Raw genomic sequence first — 15,706 nt, 5'->3', positions numbered from 1 at the left:
AAAATGGGAAGAAGGAAATACTTTGTGCGTTCCTCCCCCCCCCCTACAAAATGTGAGAATATCACCTATAATATTAGAATAAAAAATTATTACTAGTTCTATTAAAAAAAAAAAATTAAGTGTAAACAATGCATTGACTCTCTTCTTTGTTCTGGAAGAGAGGTAGTCCTCCAGTGGATCCCTGGCCACTGTGGCATTTACGGAAATGAACGGGCTGACATGTTGGCTAGAGAGGCTTCAGCACTGCATCCATCTTCTCATCCAGTTCCCCTTAGAAATGCAAGGCGGCTTCTTAAGAGCAAATGCAGGCACAGAACAATATCTGCTCTTAGGGACTTAGCTGATGGAAAATCCTGGTCTAGCCTTCTTGATGACCAGCAGCGCTCTCACCTTTCCCTCCTTCCCAGAGCTGAGGGAGTTGCTTGCCTTAGATTAATTACTGGACATGACTACTTGCAGGCCCATTTATTTAAAATTAACTTGGTCAATTCACCTCTTTGTGTGCTCTGTAACACTTCGCCTATGACTGGGGAGCATCTATTTGATTGCCCCTCTCTTCTTGACATTCCTTCCTCTGATGACTTTTGTGCCCTCTCACCTTCTGGAGCTACTTCACTATTGTATTGGACTGCAAGACGCCTTATGTCTGAAAAGACGATGGCGGGCATAATTTAAGAAAAAGAAATTAAGAAAAATTATAAATTATTTTATTTATTTATTTTTTTGTAAACCCAGCTCTTTTGATGTTTTAAATTAGTAACATATATGTTCTATATTATTAAAAGCATCTTGCAAAACAATAATAGTGCTTGAGATAGCTCAAAATTTTTTTTCCATAGGGGATATTAGTGCTAGAGAGTTATGTCGCAGATAGCTCGTAAGAATTTTGCCACAATTATTATTGTATTAAATTATTATTGTATTTAATTATTAAAGTATTTTACTTGATTTAACATGAAATCTTTTGTGTGCAGGGATGGCTCCTTGAAAGTCATGGCAGCGTGCTATCTCAAGAGCAGCATAGAAACAGTTTATCAGAGGACTCCCTTTCACGGAGTGCATCAGATTCCAGCGTCTGCAATCCCAACCTTCATTATAAGACTCCTGGTACACCTCAGCAGTCACATGGGTAGGGTATCCATTAACAGCCTTATGCTTACCTGCCAATTCTCCTGTTTTTTTTTTATCAAAGACTCCTGTATTTTACGACTATTTCCTGTTTGCCTGTATTTTCTCAAATTTCTCTGTATTTGTTGAAGAAATTAAAAAAAAAAGAAAAAAAAGCAATAATATGCCAGGGATCTCTTTAGAAAAAATGTGGGTTTAGAAGAAATTTCACAAAATATTTTAACTTAAAAACGGACCCTTCACAAAATAATTTTTCTTTTATTTGGACCCTCCACAAAATTGTTTATCTTCTTTATTGTTTTGTAAATTGAATAAACCCTTCCCCGGAGGGGGGGGGGAAAGACAGATGTAAACGAACTAAGTTTTGTCTTCTGCAGACGCTTGTTCCTTTATTCGTGTCTGAAATGAATATTCTGCGTTCAGCAGTATAGGCTAAATACCAAATATTTGTATGTTGCATCTCTAATTTAGTAGCAGCAATTGCTGTTTATTTTTTAAAATTTGTTTATTTTTATTATGATTTTACTGTGTTGAGCATAACATTGTATGTCTTTACAATTTAAAAACTGGTTGAAAATTTTTTTTTGTTATAACAGGACCCTATTTGCACAAATTTACAAAAGCAGGACCTGGTTGAAAGAATGTGACTTATTGTTTATTTTATATTCACAAATTACGAGTCATTTTTTCACACTTTTACAAAAACGAATCTTTTACAAAACGTCTGGACAGACTCCTGTATACCCGTTGTTGGCAAAAATACTTCTCTTATTCCTCAGCAGATAGTGCTATTATCAATACTGCAGTAGTTTATAGTTAAAGTAATTCATGGTTTCTTTAGTTTAAGATTTATATACATATTTTTTGCTTCGCTAAATGTAAGTGCTTATATTATTTCCAATTTTTAATTTCTCTTTTTGACTCACACGATGTATCAAAGCTTTACTCGTGGCCCAAAAAATTTCATTACTAAAATCTTCTTTATTTTATTTCTCTGATGTTGGCAGGTAGCATTTAAATACTTTTCATTTTAAATATGTTTTTTTCTTACTTGTTTATTTTATAATATTTTATTGAAGGTCTTCCAACAGTCCTGAGAGTGGTCTAGGAACAAGTCACCCAAGCATTACTGATGGTGATGCGGATAGTTTTCCTGATCCTGAATTTGAAAATGAATATGAAAATAATGATGAATTTGATGCTATTTTAGGAACAGGCAGGGCTTTGTATCCATTTACTGGTAAAAATAAATATTTTTATTTTCAGTAATCTCTCTTGGATTTGAATTTCATAATATTTACAAACGATGTTTTACCACCTCCCTTATCAATTATTTTGAAGAAAAAAAAACATTAAAAAAGTCAACATAATTTTTTATTTTATTAATAAATATAAGGAACTGAAACGAAACATAATGCACAAGTTTTAAGTTAAAATTCCAGGGTGCGTAGCGTTTGTAAAAAGTACTTAAAGGTGTTTTTTTTGGGGATTTCGTTTTTAAAAGTTTTTAAAGGTGCTTTTTTCAGCTGGCGTTTTTAAAAAATGCTTTTTTTCCGAATAATTATTTTTTCCCCCTTCAGTGATATCTGGTGGATCCCATGCATTTCACGAAAAATGGGGAGTTTGGTACGTGATCATTCACGCGGACTTCATGTCGTACCCACGTTATGACTTGCGCATGCGCGCACACTTGAAACCGAAACCCGAGTGCTCCAATTCGGATAGAGAATATCAGATCCTTATGAAATGTTTTTTTTTAAATTTATTTTAATTTTGTTCTTGTTTATTTTATTTTACTTCTAACACTTTTTTTGACGTAGGGGGTAAGGATACTTTTGTTCTGAGTTCAGGGTCAAGTTGAATTCACTCGGTGATGTGGGAAAGTACTGATTGTTTCGATTTACGCCCGTTTCTTTTTGGGTTTTTTTGTAAAAAGTTTGTAAAAAGTACTTAAAGGTGCTTTTTTGGGGATTTCGTTTTTAAAAGCTTTTAAAGGTGCTTTTTTCAGCTGGCGTTTTTAAAAAATGCTTTTTTTCCGAATAATTATTTTTTTCCCCTTCAGTGATATCTGGTGGATCCCTTGCATTTCACGAAAAATGGGGAGTTTGGTACGTGATCATTCACGCGGACTTCATGTCGTACCCACGTTATGACTTGCGCATGCGCGCACACTTGAAACCGAAACCCGAGTGCTCCAATTCGGATAGAGAATATCAGATCCTTATGAAATGTTTTTTTTTAAAAATTTATTTTAATTTCGTTCTTGTTTGTTTTATTTTACTTCTAACACTTTTTTTGACGTAGGGGGTAAGGATACTTTTGTTCTGAGTTCAGGGTCAAGTTGAATTCACTCGGTGATGTGGGAAAGTACTGATTGTTTCGATTTACGCCCATTTCTTTTTGGTTTTTTTTTAACGCTAAAACTGTTTATGAAAAGTTTTTGTTTTTCAATAATATCATTGATTGAATATGAATTTTTTGAGTGCTTGAAAATTTTTGTAAAGTGCTTGAAAAGTTTTTAAAAAGTGCTTATTTTATGATTCAAAGATTTGGCTACACACCCTGAATTCGAATTTAAAATCAGCGCACTATCCCGAGTTATTTCGGGCAAATGAAAAAAGTTAAATGTGAGTCTTTGTATGATATTTTTTAAAACAAGGACAACACAAAGTGATACTTTTCAAACGTCAGTGAAGGAATACGACATTTTAAAAAATTTTTATTGCTATGCAAATTCAGCGACAATCGCACAAAACATTCCATCGCGCGATACATGTGTGCAATCCTACAGTCCATCATCAAAACTCCCAAATAAAACTTGGCAAACTTTCTATCACCGCAGATTATGTTTTTTTTTGCTTCCGACCGAGTAAAAGCGTGATGAAGCAAAATGTTTTGCTAAGCCCGAGTTTTCCGGGATGATAAATGTTTGCAATATATACGTACCCAAGTTAACTCGGGATAATCATGGAAGTGGTTAAGAAAGCTACATTCAATGTTTCCTCTAAGGACTTGTTTCAATATATGCTACACCAAATGTACGTACCCAAGTTAACTCGGGATAATCATAGAAGTGGTTAAGAAAACTGCATTCAATGTTTCCTCTAAGGACTTGTTTCAATATATGCTACACCAAATGTACGTACCCAAGTTAACTCGGGATAATCATAGAAGTGGTTAAGAAAACTGCATTCAATGTTTCCTCTAAGGACTTGTTTCAATATATGCTACACCAAATGTACGTACCCAAGTTAACTCGGGATAATCATAGAAGTGGTTAAGAAAACTGCATTCAATGTTTCCTCTAAGGACTTGTTTCAATATATGCTACACCAAATGTACGTACCCAAGTTAACTCGGGATAATCATAGAAGTGGTTAAGAAAACTGCATTCAATGTTTCCTCTAAGGACTTGTTTCAATATATGCTACACCAAATGTACGTACCCAAGTTAACTCGGGATAATCATAGAAGTGGTTAAGAAAACTGCATTCAATGTTTCCTCTAAGGACTTGTTTCAATATATGCTACACCAAATGTACGTACCCAAGTTAACTCGGGATAATCATAGAAGTGGTTAAGAAAACTGCATTCAATGTTTCCTCTAAGGACTTGTTTCAATATATGCTACACCAAATGTACGTACCCAAGTTAACTCGGGATAATCATAGAAGTGGTTAAGAAAACTGCATTCAATGTTTCCTCTAAGGACTTGTTTCAATATATGCTACACCAAATGTACGTACCCAAGTTAACTCGGGATAATCATAGAAGTGGTTAAGAAAACTGCATTCAATGTTTCCTCTAAGGACTTGTTTCAATATATGCTACACCAAATGTACGTACCCAAGTTAACTCGGGATAATCATAGAAGTGGTTAAGAAAACTGCATTCAATGTTTCCTCTAAGGACTTGTTTCAATATATGCTACACCAAATGTACGTACCCAAGTTAACTCGGGATAATCATAGAAGTGGTTAAGAAAACTGCATTCAATGTTTCCTCTAAGGACTTGTTTCAATATATGCTACACCAAATGTACGTACCCAAGTTAACTCGGGATAATCATAGAAGTGGTTAAGAAAACTGCATTCAATGTTTCCTCTAAGGACTTGTTTCAATATATGCTACACCAAATGTTTTTACTCGTATTAATTTATGTTGTATGAACTAAGAAACGTCATTAATTTTGTAATTATAATGCATTAAGTTTTTAATTTAGGATTTTCAAGCATGAAAATATTTAATCTACGTTAACATATATGCATTGAAAATGGAGTAAGCTTTTGTGAGATGTATAAATGCATTGTTAATTGCATTTATGTATTTATGTTAATGCATTTAAGTTAAATTTTATTTAAATTCAATTTACAAGTAAGTTTCATGGTGTGGTTTTTCTTTTTCAATTTAAAGCTTTATTTATAGGCTTCTGCCATTACAAAAGTTATTGTCATTATTATTATTTGTTACAGCAAAGCAATTGAATTTCACCAGTTCCTTCTGGGCTACTGATTTAATTCAAATTCTCCTGATTTTCGTATATTTTGGAAAATTCCCTTAAATTGAGTAAGTTTAAAAAAAAAAAAAAAATCCCCAATGAAATAGAATTTTTATACAAATTATTGCTTGCTTGAATATGTAAATTAGTTTTACTAAAACATACTCAGGCAAACATTTATAGAAATCATTTAAAACTTTTTTTGTTCTAAAATGTTCAGTTTATTTTTTATTCAGAACTCTCTTTTTAAATTAATAAAAAAAAATTTTTTTTTTTTGAACTATCTTTGATGAATTAAATGTCTATTAATATTTGAAATTATGACTAAACATAATATATAACATTTCAAGCAGGCCTGTAGCCAGGGGGGGGGACCGTTAGGACAATTCCCCCCCACCCGAAATTCTGTTATTCAAACTTTTTAGTCTTTCTTTGAGCCTCTCAGTAAAAAGAAAAACAAAAACTGTCGAATCAAACCTTTTATTAACTAACTTTATTAAGCATATTTCGGGATATTCCGGTTTGTCCTAAAAAAGTAATCGAAAAATTTTCTTCAAATCCCCGTCGCATGTTTTTGTAAACTTTGTTTACAAATTGATTATTATGTAACATTAATTGAAAAATAATTATTATGTAATATTTTTTAATGACTAGTTTAGCTTTTGCAAACAACAGAATAAACAATATTTGTTACAATGTTTTTCCCCTACTTTGCATGGCTGAAACTGTCCTTGCTTCTTACCATATCCCCCCCCCCCCCGAAAAAATACCCTGGTTACGGCCTTGATTTCAAGTATGTATAATATCAATCCTAACTGGAAAATATTGCAGTTTTTATATTTTGGTGACTATAAAAATCCCTTATGTGTAAAATATTTAGTAAATTATCAGAGATGATTGTGCTCTGAAAAAAATCCCGATTTCTGATTTTTTCGCTAATCATGATGCAGAAGTTTCTGGAAATTTCAAATTTCGAGAAATCATCGGTCACATTTATGTAAAAAAATTCTTGTATATTTTATTTAGAAGTATTTGAACTTGAATTTATACTTGACATCTTTTTCATTTGTAAATATTTTTTTCTGGTAGAATAATAAAAGTAAACTTATACATAATTATTCATTTAAATCATGCTGCATATAATTTAATTAGAATTTCATGTTTCGAAAATAGCAATGATTTAAAATTTATAAAGACATTAATTTTTTTGAAATGTATCATTAATGATCTTACTCCAGTAATTTTCAGGATTTTTGAGTTAAGCTCACAATCACCCCTACATTATGCAACATTTATCATGAAATCTATATTTCGTAAAATCTACTGGATTTTTACCAGCCATGTTGGCAGCTATGCATATTAAAACACTGTATTAATAATGTATGAAATATATGAAGTGCTTTAATAATTATACGTTGACTAAATATATTAATTGACATTTTTAATTGGAAGGTCAAAGTGAAGGGTCCATCGATGTTTGCGAGGGTGAAGAATTTGACGTTGTGGAATTGGATCAAGGAGACGGGTGGACACGCATCAGAAAGAGAAACTTTGAAGAAGGATTTGTTCCAACTTCTTATATTGAAACCTATCTTTATAACAGTTGTTGACAGCGTGAGTGTTTTTTTTTTCTGTGCACCTGGAAAGTCATGGATTTAGGTTGTCAAAAAATCTAATTTTTAAAATGCAACCCCTCCCAATTTTGCGGCGCTCTGAATATCTGAATTTTTAACAAATTCCGACTCACAGTCATATTTTATTAAAATATAAAATGTTTTTATCATGTTCTTTAAAAATTGTGTTCTTTCATAAAATGAAAGAAAGAACATCTTTTCTAGTGCAAATTATCTTTTATTATATTATTTTAGAATTTTATCTATTTATTATTCTTATTTTATCAATTTAAAATTCTGGTTTAGGCTTTTTATATTACACTTACTTTTAAGAAGAAATGAAACAGGTTTAAGTAACTACATATATCTGACTGTATTTGATTATTTGCTTTTGTATTTTTTTCAGCTACTTTATCCCTTCAACTCTTTCTTTGCTCTGTTTTTTAAGTTTAAAAATCAATAAATATGAAGATGCAGAGTATAACAGTTTTGGTTATAACTATCATTTCAATTTATGCTTTTTTAAATTTATTGTTGTGTTTTTTGTCGGAGAAAATAGTAATTTCGGTAAGTCATAAAAAATTCTTGGAATTATTCATGAAAAGTCAGGGATTTGAAAATTTGAAATGTAGCAGATACCATGAACATAGCTGCCAACTCTAATGGATTTTCCAATAGACTATTGGATTTTTCCAGTTTGTCCTGGTCTATACTGGTTTAATAAAAATTCTCTTAGTTTTTGTGCATTGTAGAAAATTCCCTAAATTTGATTAAGTTCCCTAAAAAAATCCCTATTGAAATAGAATTTGTCCATAGATTATTGCTTGTTTTAATATTTAAATAAGTATTACTAATACCAGGGTTCCCACTGGTCAGGGAGAACAGGGAAAACCTGGAATTGTCTGGGAATTTTATTTTAACTCCAAATATCAGAGAAAGTTGCAATTTTTTTACAAAAACCTGGGTTATTTCCTATACTATACCTGGAAAATAACTAGTCTTAAAATTGTTAGTAACAGTAATCAGTTATTGAGATTAGAGTTAGTTAATTCTTACATCTAGTACAATTATTTGCTGTAAAAATTTAACATTTTTGTCAAACTGAAGTGTTCCTTTCCTCATTTAATGATATTTTTCTACCCAGAGAGTCTATTATTTTACATTACAAATAAAAGAATCAAAGTTTTCTGATGAAAATAGGGTCTTGATTTTCATTGAAATTTACCTGGTATACTTGGAAATGTCAGGGATTTTTATTTATTTATTGCAAATTGAGTGGAAACCCTGTAATATATAATGAGGTGAGTCTCATTTATAGAAATCAGTTTAAAACTTTTTGTTGTTCTAAAATGTTCAGTTTATTTTTATTCAGAACTCCCTGTTTAAATTAATTAAAAACTCTTAATTATTTCTTGTGAATTAAAACCCTATTACTATTCAAAATTATGAGTAAACATAATTCACAGCATTTTAAGCATATTTAATGCCAGTCAATACTGTGAAATATTGCAGTTTTTCTATTTTGATGTCTATAAAATTCCCTATGTGTAAAATAATTGGTACATTATGCAACAATTACCATAAAGCAGGGATGAGATTCTTCCGCGGATTCGCGGATTTCCGCTTTTTTTCAGATTTTTCCATTTTTCCCGCTAATTTCCGCTGAAATTTTTTTTTGCTCAAGTTAAAATGTTTTATGAGGAATTTAATTTTCCGCGGAGGGAAATTGTTGAAGTCCCTTTTCCTCCCTCTGAAGTTTCTCTAAAAATCATTTCCTTGGGATAAAACTGGTTGACCTTTATACAGGGATGAGATTTTTTTTGTCTCTCGAATTTCAGCCTTTTTATCAAAAACTCCGATTCTCTAAAAGTTTCGTTTTTTTAAATAAATATCCCGTTTTTTTTAAATTCAGTCATTGAAGTAAAATAATTATATTTATTTACGATTTTCAAAGATAAACAGAAAATTCAATCTACGCCCTAGCTGCTAACCCTTCCGCATTTTTACTTATTTTAGCTATTTTCTCCGATTTATTTCACGCACAGAAAATCAGATTTTCCGTATTTTTTATCCGTCGGCTGGATAGCTCGTATTTTCGTAATTCAGATCTCGATTTTTATTCACGCGATTTCAATATCAATCATCGATTTTCGTATTTACCTGATTTAAAAGTTGCACATTGCGATTCTTATTTACGCTATTTAAATATCGTATATTATGATTCTTATTTACGACATTTAAAAATCCAATATCGTGTTTTGTATTTATGCATTTTTAAAATCTCAATTTTATTATCAAATCTCGATTTTCGTATTTACCTGATTTAAAAGTTGAGCGTTGCGATTCTTATTCAGGCGATTTAAATATTGTACAGTGCGATTCTTACTTACGAGATTTAAAAAATCAATATCGCGATTTGTATTTACGAGCTTTTAAAGCCCTATGTAGCAATTCGTATTCACGTGAGCTTAAAATCCAATATCGTGATTCGTTTTTGTGGTTGTAATATCGCGCGATTTAAAAATTATGCATCGTGATCAAAAAATTAAAAAATCATGATTTGTATTTTCGCATTTTTTAAATTCGATGTAGAGTTTCATATTTACGTGATTTAAAAGTCTCATATCGGGATTTTTATTCACATGGTTTACAAGTTTAAAAATCGCACTTTTTTGTCAAATTTTTGTTTATATGTGTATATATATATATATATATATTCTTTTTTTTTCCTTCTTTTTTTTTGTTTTTTGGATTTCCTCTTTTTTACTTTCTGACTGCTCTCATCCCTGATAAAGTTTATATTTCTTAAAATCTACTAGATTTTTTCCTATCCATGTTGGCAGCTGTGCGGCAATTAATTCTACATAACTTTAATAATAATTTTAATTTTCTTTTACCTCCATTGGTATTTTAAAAGTTTTGAGAAAAGTAAGTTCTGAAAAATCTAACAGGGTTTCCACGAATCAGGGAGAACATGGAAAGCCTGGAATTGTCAGGGAATTTTATTTTAACTCTAAAAATCAGGCAATAGTCAGGGAAAGTTGCAATTTATTTTTACTGAAACCTGATATGTTCCTGTATCATAGTTGGAAAATAACCTGTCTTAAAATTTTCAGTAACAGTAATCAGTTAGTTACATTCGAGTTAAATAATTGTAACATCTATTATAATTATTTGTTATAAGCATTTTATATTTTAGTCAAACTGTAATGCTCCCTTCCTCATTTAGTATTTTTTTTTTACACAAAAAATCATTAGAAATAAAAGAATCAAAGTTTTCTGACGAAAATATGGTATCAATTTACATTGAAATTTAACTGGTATACCTGGAAAAGTCAGTGATTTTTTTTCTTCTTCTAAAATTGAGTGAGCTGCTACTGCATACTGTTTAAATTTTAAAAATTAATTATGAAATGAAAGCATTTAATAGGGGAAAATAATTATGTTTGAAACTACATTTTGTGTTACATTTTTAAACTGAATCTATATTTACCCTAATTTTGTGGAGATGCCGCCCTGAGATATAACCCTCACCATTTTTGACTGGAAAGGAAAATTTCATCAGAAAAGACAATTGAATATATCGCTCAAAACTTTACTGTGGGAATTATCACGGAGTTGAGGTATCTGTTACAAATAACAAATTGTGCAAAAAATAAATAATTGATGGTTAAAAATCAATCAAATAATTTTTAACTATAAAATAAATCAATAATTACAATCTAAATCTTACTTTAAATTAGAAATTATGGATTTCTTCAAAACTTTTCAAAATTGTGTATTAATTGAACTGCATACGATTGTGCACAATTCAAAATCAAAGCAATCAAAAACACAATATGTTGGTAAATACTAATTTGAACTATCCCAATTTCATGTAAATAAAGTGATAAAGCAACTAAAATAAGTTATTAAATTAGAATAAATGTAATGAAAATAACCTTACTTGGCAGTATTGTACCATATAGAATAATAGCAATTATATCTTAGTTGGTCAAAAACACAATATGTTAGTAAATACTAATTTGAAATATCCCAGTTTCATGTAAATAAAGTGATGAAGCAACTAAAATAAGTTTTAAATTAGAATAAATATTATGAACATAACCTAACTTCGGGCAATATTGTACCACATTGATTAATAGCACTCGCATCTCTTAGTTGTAGTGTAATTTGAATTACTTAAATATTTTTAAATCAAATAGTTAAACTTCTAAAAATCCTTGCAATAAATTTAGAAAAACATTAATACAAAAGATCTATATAACATAATTCTGTAAACCACAATTCACCATTAAACCACACTAGTTTTGTTGGTGTAAACAGTGAAATTTGCATTTAAGAAAATTCTATAACTAAGTCATAATTATTAATTTTTTTACATTAAGAGATATACCAAAATTGATTAATTTGTTTGTTATATGCAAGGTATCCGCGCACCTGAAAAATCATGAAAAGTCATGATTTTAACTTTTTTAAAAAAAAATCATGGAAAGTCATGGATTTAGGTCCCCGAATTGGTCTAATTTTGAAAATGGAATCCCCCCCCCCCCCAATTTCATGGTGTTCCGAATATCAGAATTTCTAACAAAATTCCCGCTCGCAATCATTTTTTATTCAAATATAAAATGTTTTTATCATGTTCTTTAAAAATTATTGTGTTTTCAAAAAATGAAAGAAAAAACATAATTTTTAGAGCAGATTATCTTTTAAACTTCCGTAATTTCAGAATTTTTATTATTTTTTTATTTATTTATCAATTTAAAATTCTAGCTGAAGCAAGCCACTCATTGGCGAATTTTTTTAATTCCAAAATGAGAACAGACAAATCAGGAGTATTTCTTTCCTTTCGGATGAATAAGAAAAGTATCTTTAGAATATAATTCTGCAAAAAAAAAAAGAAAAAAAATTATTTGCTTTTGTATTTTTTTTTAGCTATTTTATTGCTTCAACTCTTTCTTTACTCTGTTTTTTAAATTTAAAGTCTATAAATGTGAAAATGCAGAGTATAACAGTTTTGATTATACTTATTATTTCAATTAATGCTATTATAATGCTTTTTGAAATTTATTGTTGTGTTTTTTTGGCGCAGAAAATATTAACTTCCTTTAGTCATTAAAATTTTTTAGAATTAGTCATGAAAAGTCATGGATTTGAAAATCTAAAATTTAGCAGATGCTGTATATGTTGCAGAAAATTTCAATTTTTTCCTATAAATAATATATACTTAAGTCTATATTTTGTGTACTATATATTGTGTTTTTACTATAGTAAAATTGCCCTAATTTTTTTTAAACTTTCAAAAATTCGATTTTTGTAAAGGAAGGGTCCTGGAATAACTATGTTTGACAGCATAATTTTATTAATTAATTGGTAGATTTATTAATTGTTAGCCTGTAAGAGATTTTAATTAGAAACAATTTAAAATCATGCTTACCCAAAAATTCTAAGAGACTGGCCAATAAATAGTAATAGCGATGTTTTTCAATTTGCTTAGTTCTATAATTAAATATTATGACATTAATATTTCAAATATTAATTTTACTAATATTGTAAACTATGTTATTCTAATCGAGAAGTATAAGAAACAAAACTCTTTATACAAAGATTTGAAAGTAAATTGTTATTTTTCTTATAGAGAAAAAAGAGTGAATTCCACATTTCCTTTTTTAAATTATAAAAATGATTTTTTATATTTTTTTTGAGTCTATCGTTATTTTATAGGTAATGATGTGCTCCGAAACTTCCGAAAGGAAAGTATTGAAATATTGGGAGAACAAATAAATTTCCACCGTTTTCTGTAAAAAAAACTAGCAGTTTATTAAATAAAAAGGGTACATTATCTTTTATTCAAAACATTGCTAGACACTGCTTTTTCCTAATCTTTCAGGGAGCAATCGGATACCATGTCAGAAGAACTCTTCATCTTTCGAGGATATCTACGAATCGACCCATTCCTTGGTTTCTTCCAATGATCTAAATGTCTGCTCAGACAGACCATGTGTCATCAACTGGAATAGATGATAATCTAAAAGGGCAAGGTCTGGCGAATACGGCGGTTGGAGTAGGACTTTCCATTGAAGGGTCTCCAAATTTCAAAATCAATTTTCATGCAAAATTGACGTTCAATGTCTTTTGGCTTCAGTTCATATGGAACCCAACTTCATTGTTTTTGGATAATTCCCAACGATTTTAAACGATATGAAATTGCTTGCTTAGTCACTTGTAACGTAAGAGTAGGTTCTTTTTGCATTTGAGATGAATCTTCTTCCAATTCCTTGTCTTCATACAATTTTGACCTTCCACTGCTGTCTTTGTCTACCACGTCATACTCACCTTAAACTACTCATGACAACTTATCTCACTTAAAGCGGCCTCATCATATGCTTCTCCAAGCAATCGATGCTCCCCAGCTGCAGATTTCTTCAAATTAAAGAAGTAAAGTTCCCGCATATGACTCTTATTTGGGACAAAACTTGACATTTTTACACGAACACAATTACATAATGCTAATACGGAATCGCTAATACTTTTAAGGTTATGTTGCTACCAGATGAACAAACTTACGATAAATTGTTTAACACCAGTCAATTTCTACATAACTTTCTCGTAGTGCCATTTTGTGAAGAACGGCTGGAATTTATTTTTGCACCCAATATAAAAAATTGAATTATATTTTATAATATAATCTTTTTGTAATATAAATATGATTTTGTTATGTTTTTTTTGTCAATCCTTATTTTATTTTATAGGTAATGATGTGCTCCGAAGCTTCCAAAATGAAAATATTGAACTTTTAACTAGGAAGACTTCCAGACAAGAGCGTTAAATTATGTTTTAAGCTACGGATGGGGATTTTATTATAGTCAGTCAATCAATCAATTCCATCTAAGGGTTACGAATTATGATATTTTTCTACTCAAACGTTTTTAGGTTTTATCAATCTTTTTTTAATAAAATTTATGGTCAAAAAACCATTTTTTTAAAAGTATTTAAAATCATTTCAGTCAAGAAATAATTGCACAATATTACTATGTATTTTAAAATTCATACAAATGAAGGAAATCTGATATATATGGTCCAAATTAAATTGTTTCAATTTAATGCATTTTTGTCTTCGGTTGATTGTTTTTTATTTTACATGCTGATTATATAGTATTATATTTTCTATACAATCCATTGCCATAATAGTGACATGTATTGTGTCTGTTATTATTGTATATTAGTGCTACAGATTGGCTTGTGTTAACTATTGTGATAAAAAAAATTTAAGTTAATATTTAGATTTCAGTATTTGAATCCTATTTGTACTAGTTTGTGCAAGTATTTTCTTCTTTTTTTGTGTATATTATTGATTTTTGCTCAAAACTTTTATTTATAAAAGGGTATAAAAGTGTTTATATTTGTGTAACAGTCAATTGTACATAAAGCAGTTGTGCATATTTTGTGGAAAATTTAGTTACTTTTTTTTGGTCACAATTTTGCAAACTACGCAAATTACAATTTATTATTTTTTCTTTCTACTTCTGAAACATTGTTTTGTGTAAATCTTAAAGGAAACTTCTTCTTTAAAAAAGTACTATGATAGTTTTCCTATATTATGAAAAAACTGAGTGCTGTTACTAGAGTACTACAAAAAAAGCTACTAAATTTGTAGAAAATTTAGTTTCCTTTTTTAATCATAATTTTACAAACTACGCAAATCACAATTTATTATTTTTATTTTTGTCTTCTGAAGCATTGTTTTGTGTAAATTTTAAAGGAAACTTTTTCCTATGATACCAGGAAGTACTATGATAGTTTTCCTACATGCTAAAAAAAACTGAGTGCCTTCTAATATTGCCTTCTAAAACTAATCAATATGCATGATTATTTTATTGATATTTACACATTTAAATATATTGTTCCATTTTTTAAATTGAATATATTTTATTCACACATATATATATGCCATAAGTACATAGGAATAAAACTATATTGAAGACTGTTTGTTGAAGTTCCTGATTGTATATTGTTATGAAATGAATTTTTTAGTGCTTTTGTACGTTTGTAATTAAAAATCATACATGCTTATTACATGCTATTTTGGCCAAAATCTTTTTTTTAAAAATAAATCATTGTGCACATTTGTATTTTGTTTGTGTCTTTTTTCTTACAATATTTATGTTCATATAATATAGTACATGGTGCATAGCGTTTTTAAAAGTGCTTATTTTCGATTTTTTAATTTAAAAGCCCTTAAAGGAGCTTTTTCCAGTGGGGTTTCAGTTTGAATAAAAAATTATTGCATTTTCAATAAAAAAATTATCTATATTTTTTTGTTGTGAACACAGCTCTTTTGTTATTTTAAATTAGTGACACATGAAAAGTGTCTTGCAGAAAGATGTTAGTGCTAAAGAGTTTGGTTGCAGATAGCTGGAAAACATTCTGCCAAAGGGTTCAGCAGTATTTGACCACAAAACGTCCA

General features: G+C 29.7%; 1 protein-coding gene across 4 annotated transcripts in view; it reads left to right on the top strand.

The window, feature by feature from the left end:
• Cip4 (formin-binding protein 1-like Cip4) overlaps positions 1-15,371 on the top strand; it is a 78,671-nt gene extending 63,300 nt beyond the window's left edge. For 2 of the 4 annotated variants that reach the window (XM_087158682.1, XM_087158685.1), the window contains exons 12-15: positions 975-1,129; positions 2,208-2,368; positions 7,079-7,240; positions 13,992-15,371. In XM_087158682.1, the coding sequence (XP_087014808.1) occupies positions 975-1,129; positions 2,208-2,368; positions 7,079-7,236 (474 nt within the window). In that variant the 3' untranslated portion in view covers positions 7,237-7,240; positions 13,992-15,371. Of the gene's footprint in view, positions 1-974; positions 1,130-2,207; positions 2,369-7,078; positions 7,241-12,963; positions 13,072-13,129; positions 13,270-13,991 lie in introns of those variants that run through there. The other 2 variants (XM_087158684.1, XM_087158683.1) reach the window with 2 other exon arrangements.
• Positions 15,372-15,706: the final 335 nt, after the last annotated feature.

Source organism: Parasteatoda tepidariorum, chromosome 3 (assembly GCF_982258835.1).
Source record: "Parasteatoda tepidariorum strain Cologne lab strain chromosome 3, Ptep-v5.0, whole genome shotgun sequence".
In the NCBI taxonomy this organism is placed as follows: domain Eukaryota; kingdom Metazoa; phylum Arthropoda; class Arachnida; order Araneae; family Theridiidae; genus Parasteatoda; species Parasteatoda tepidariorum.
This window is presented reverse-complemented; position numbering and strand designations above follow the sequence as displayed.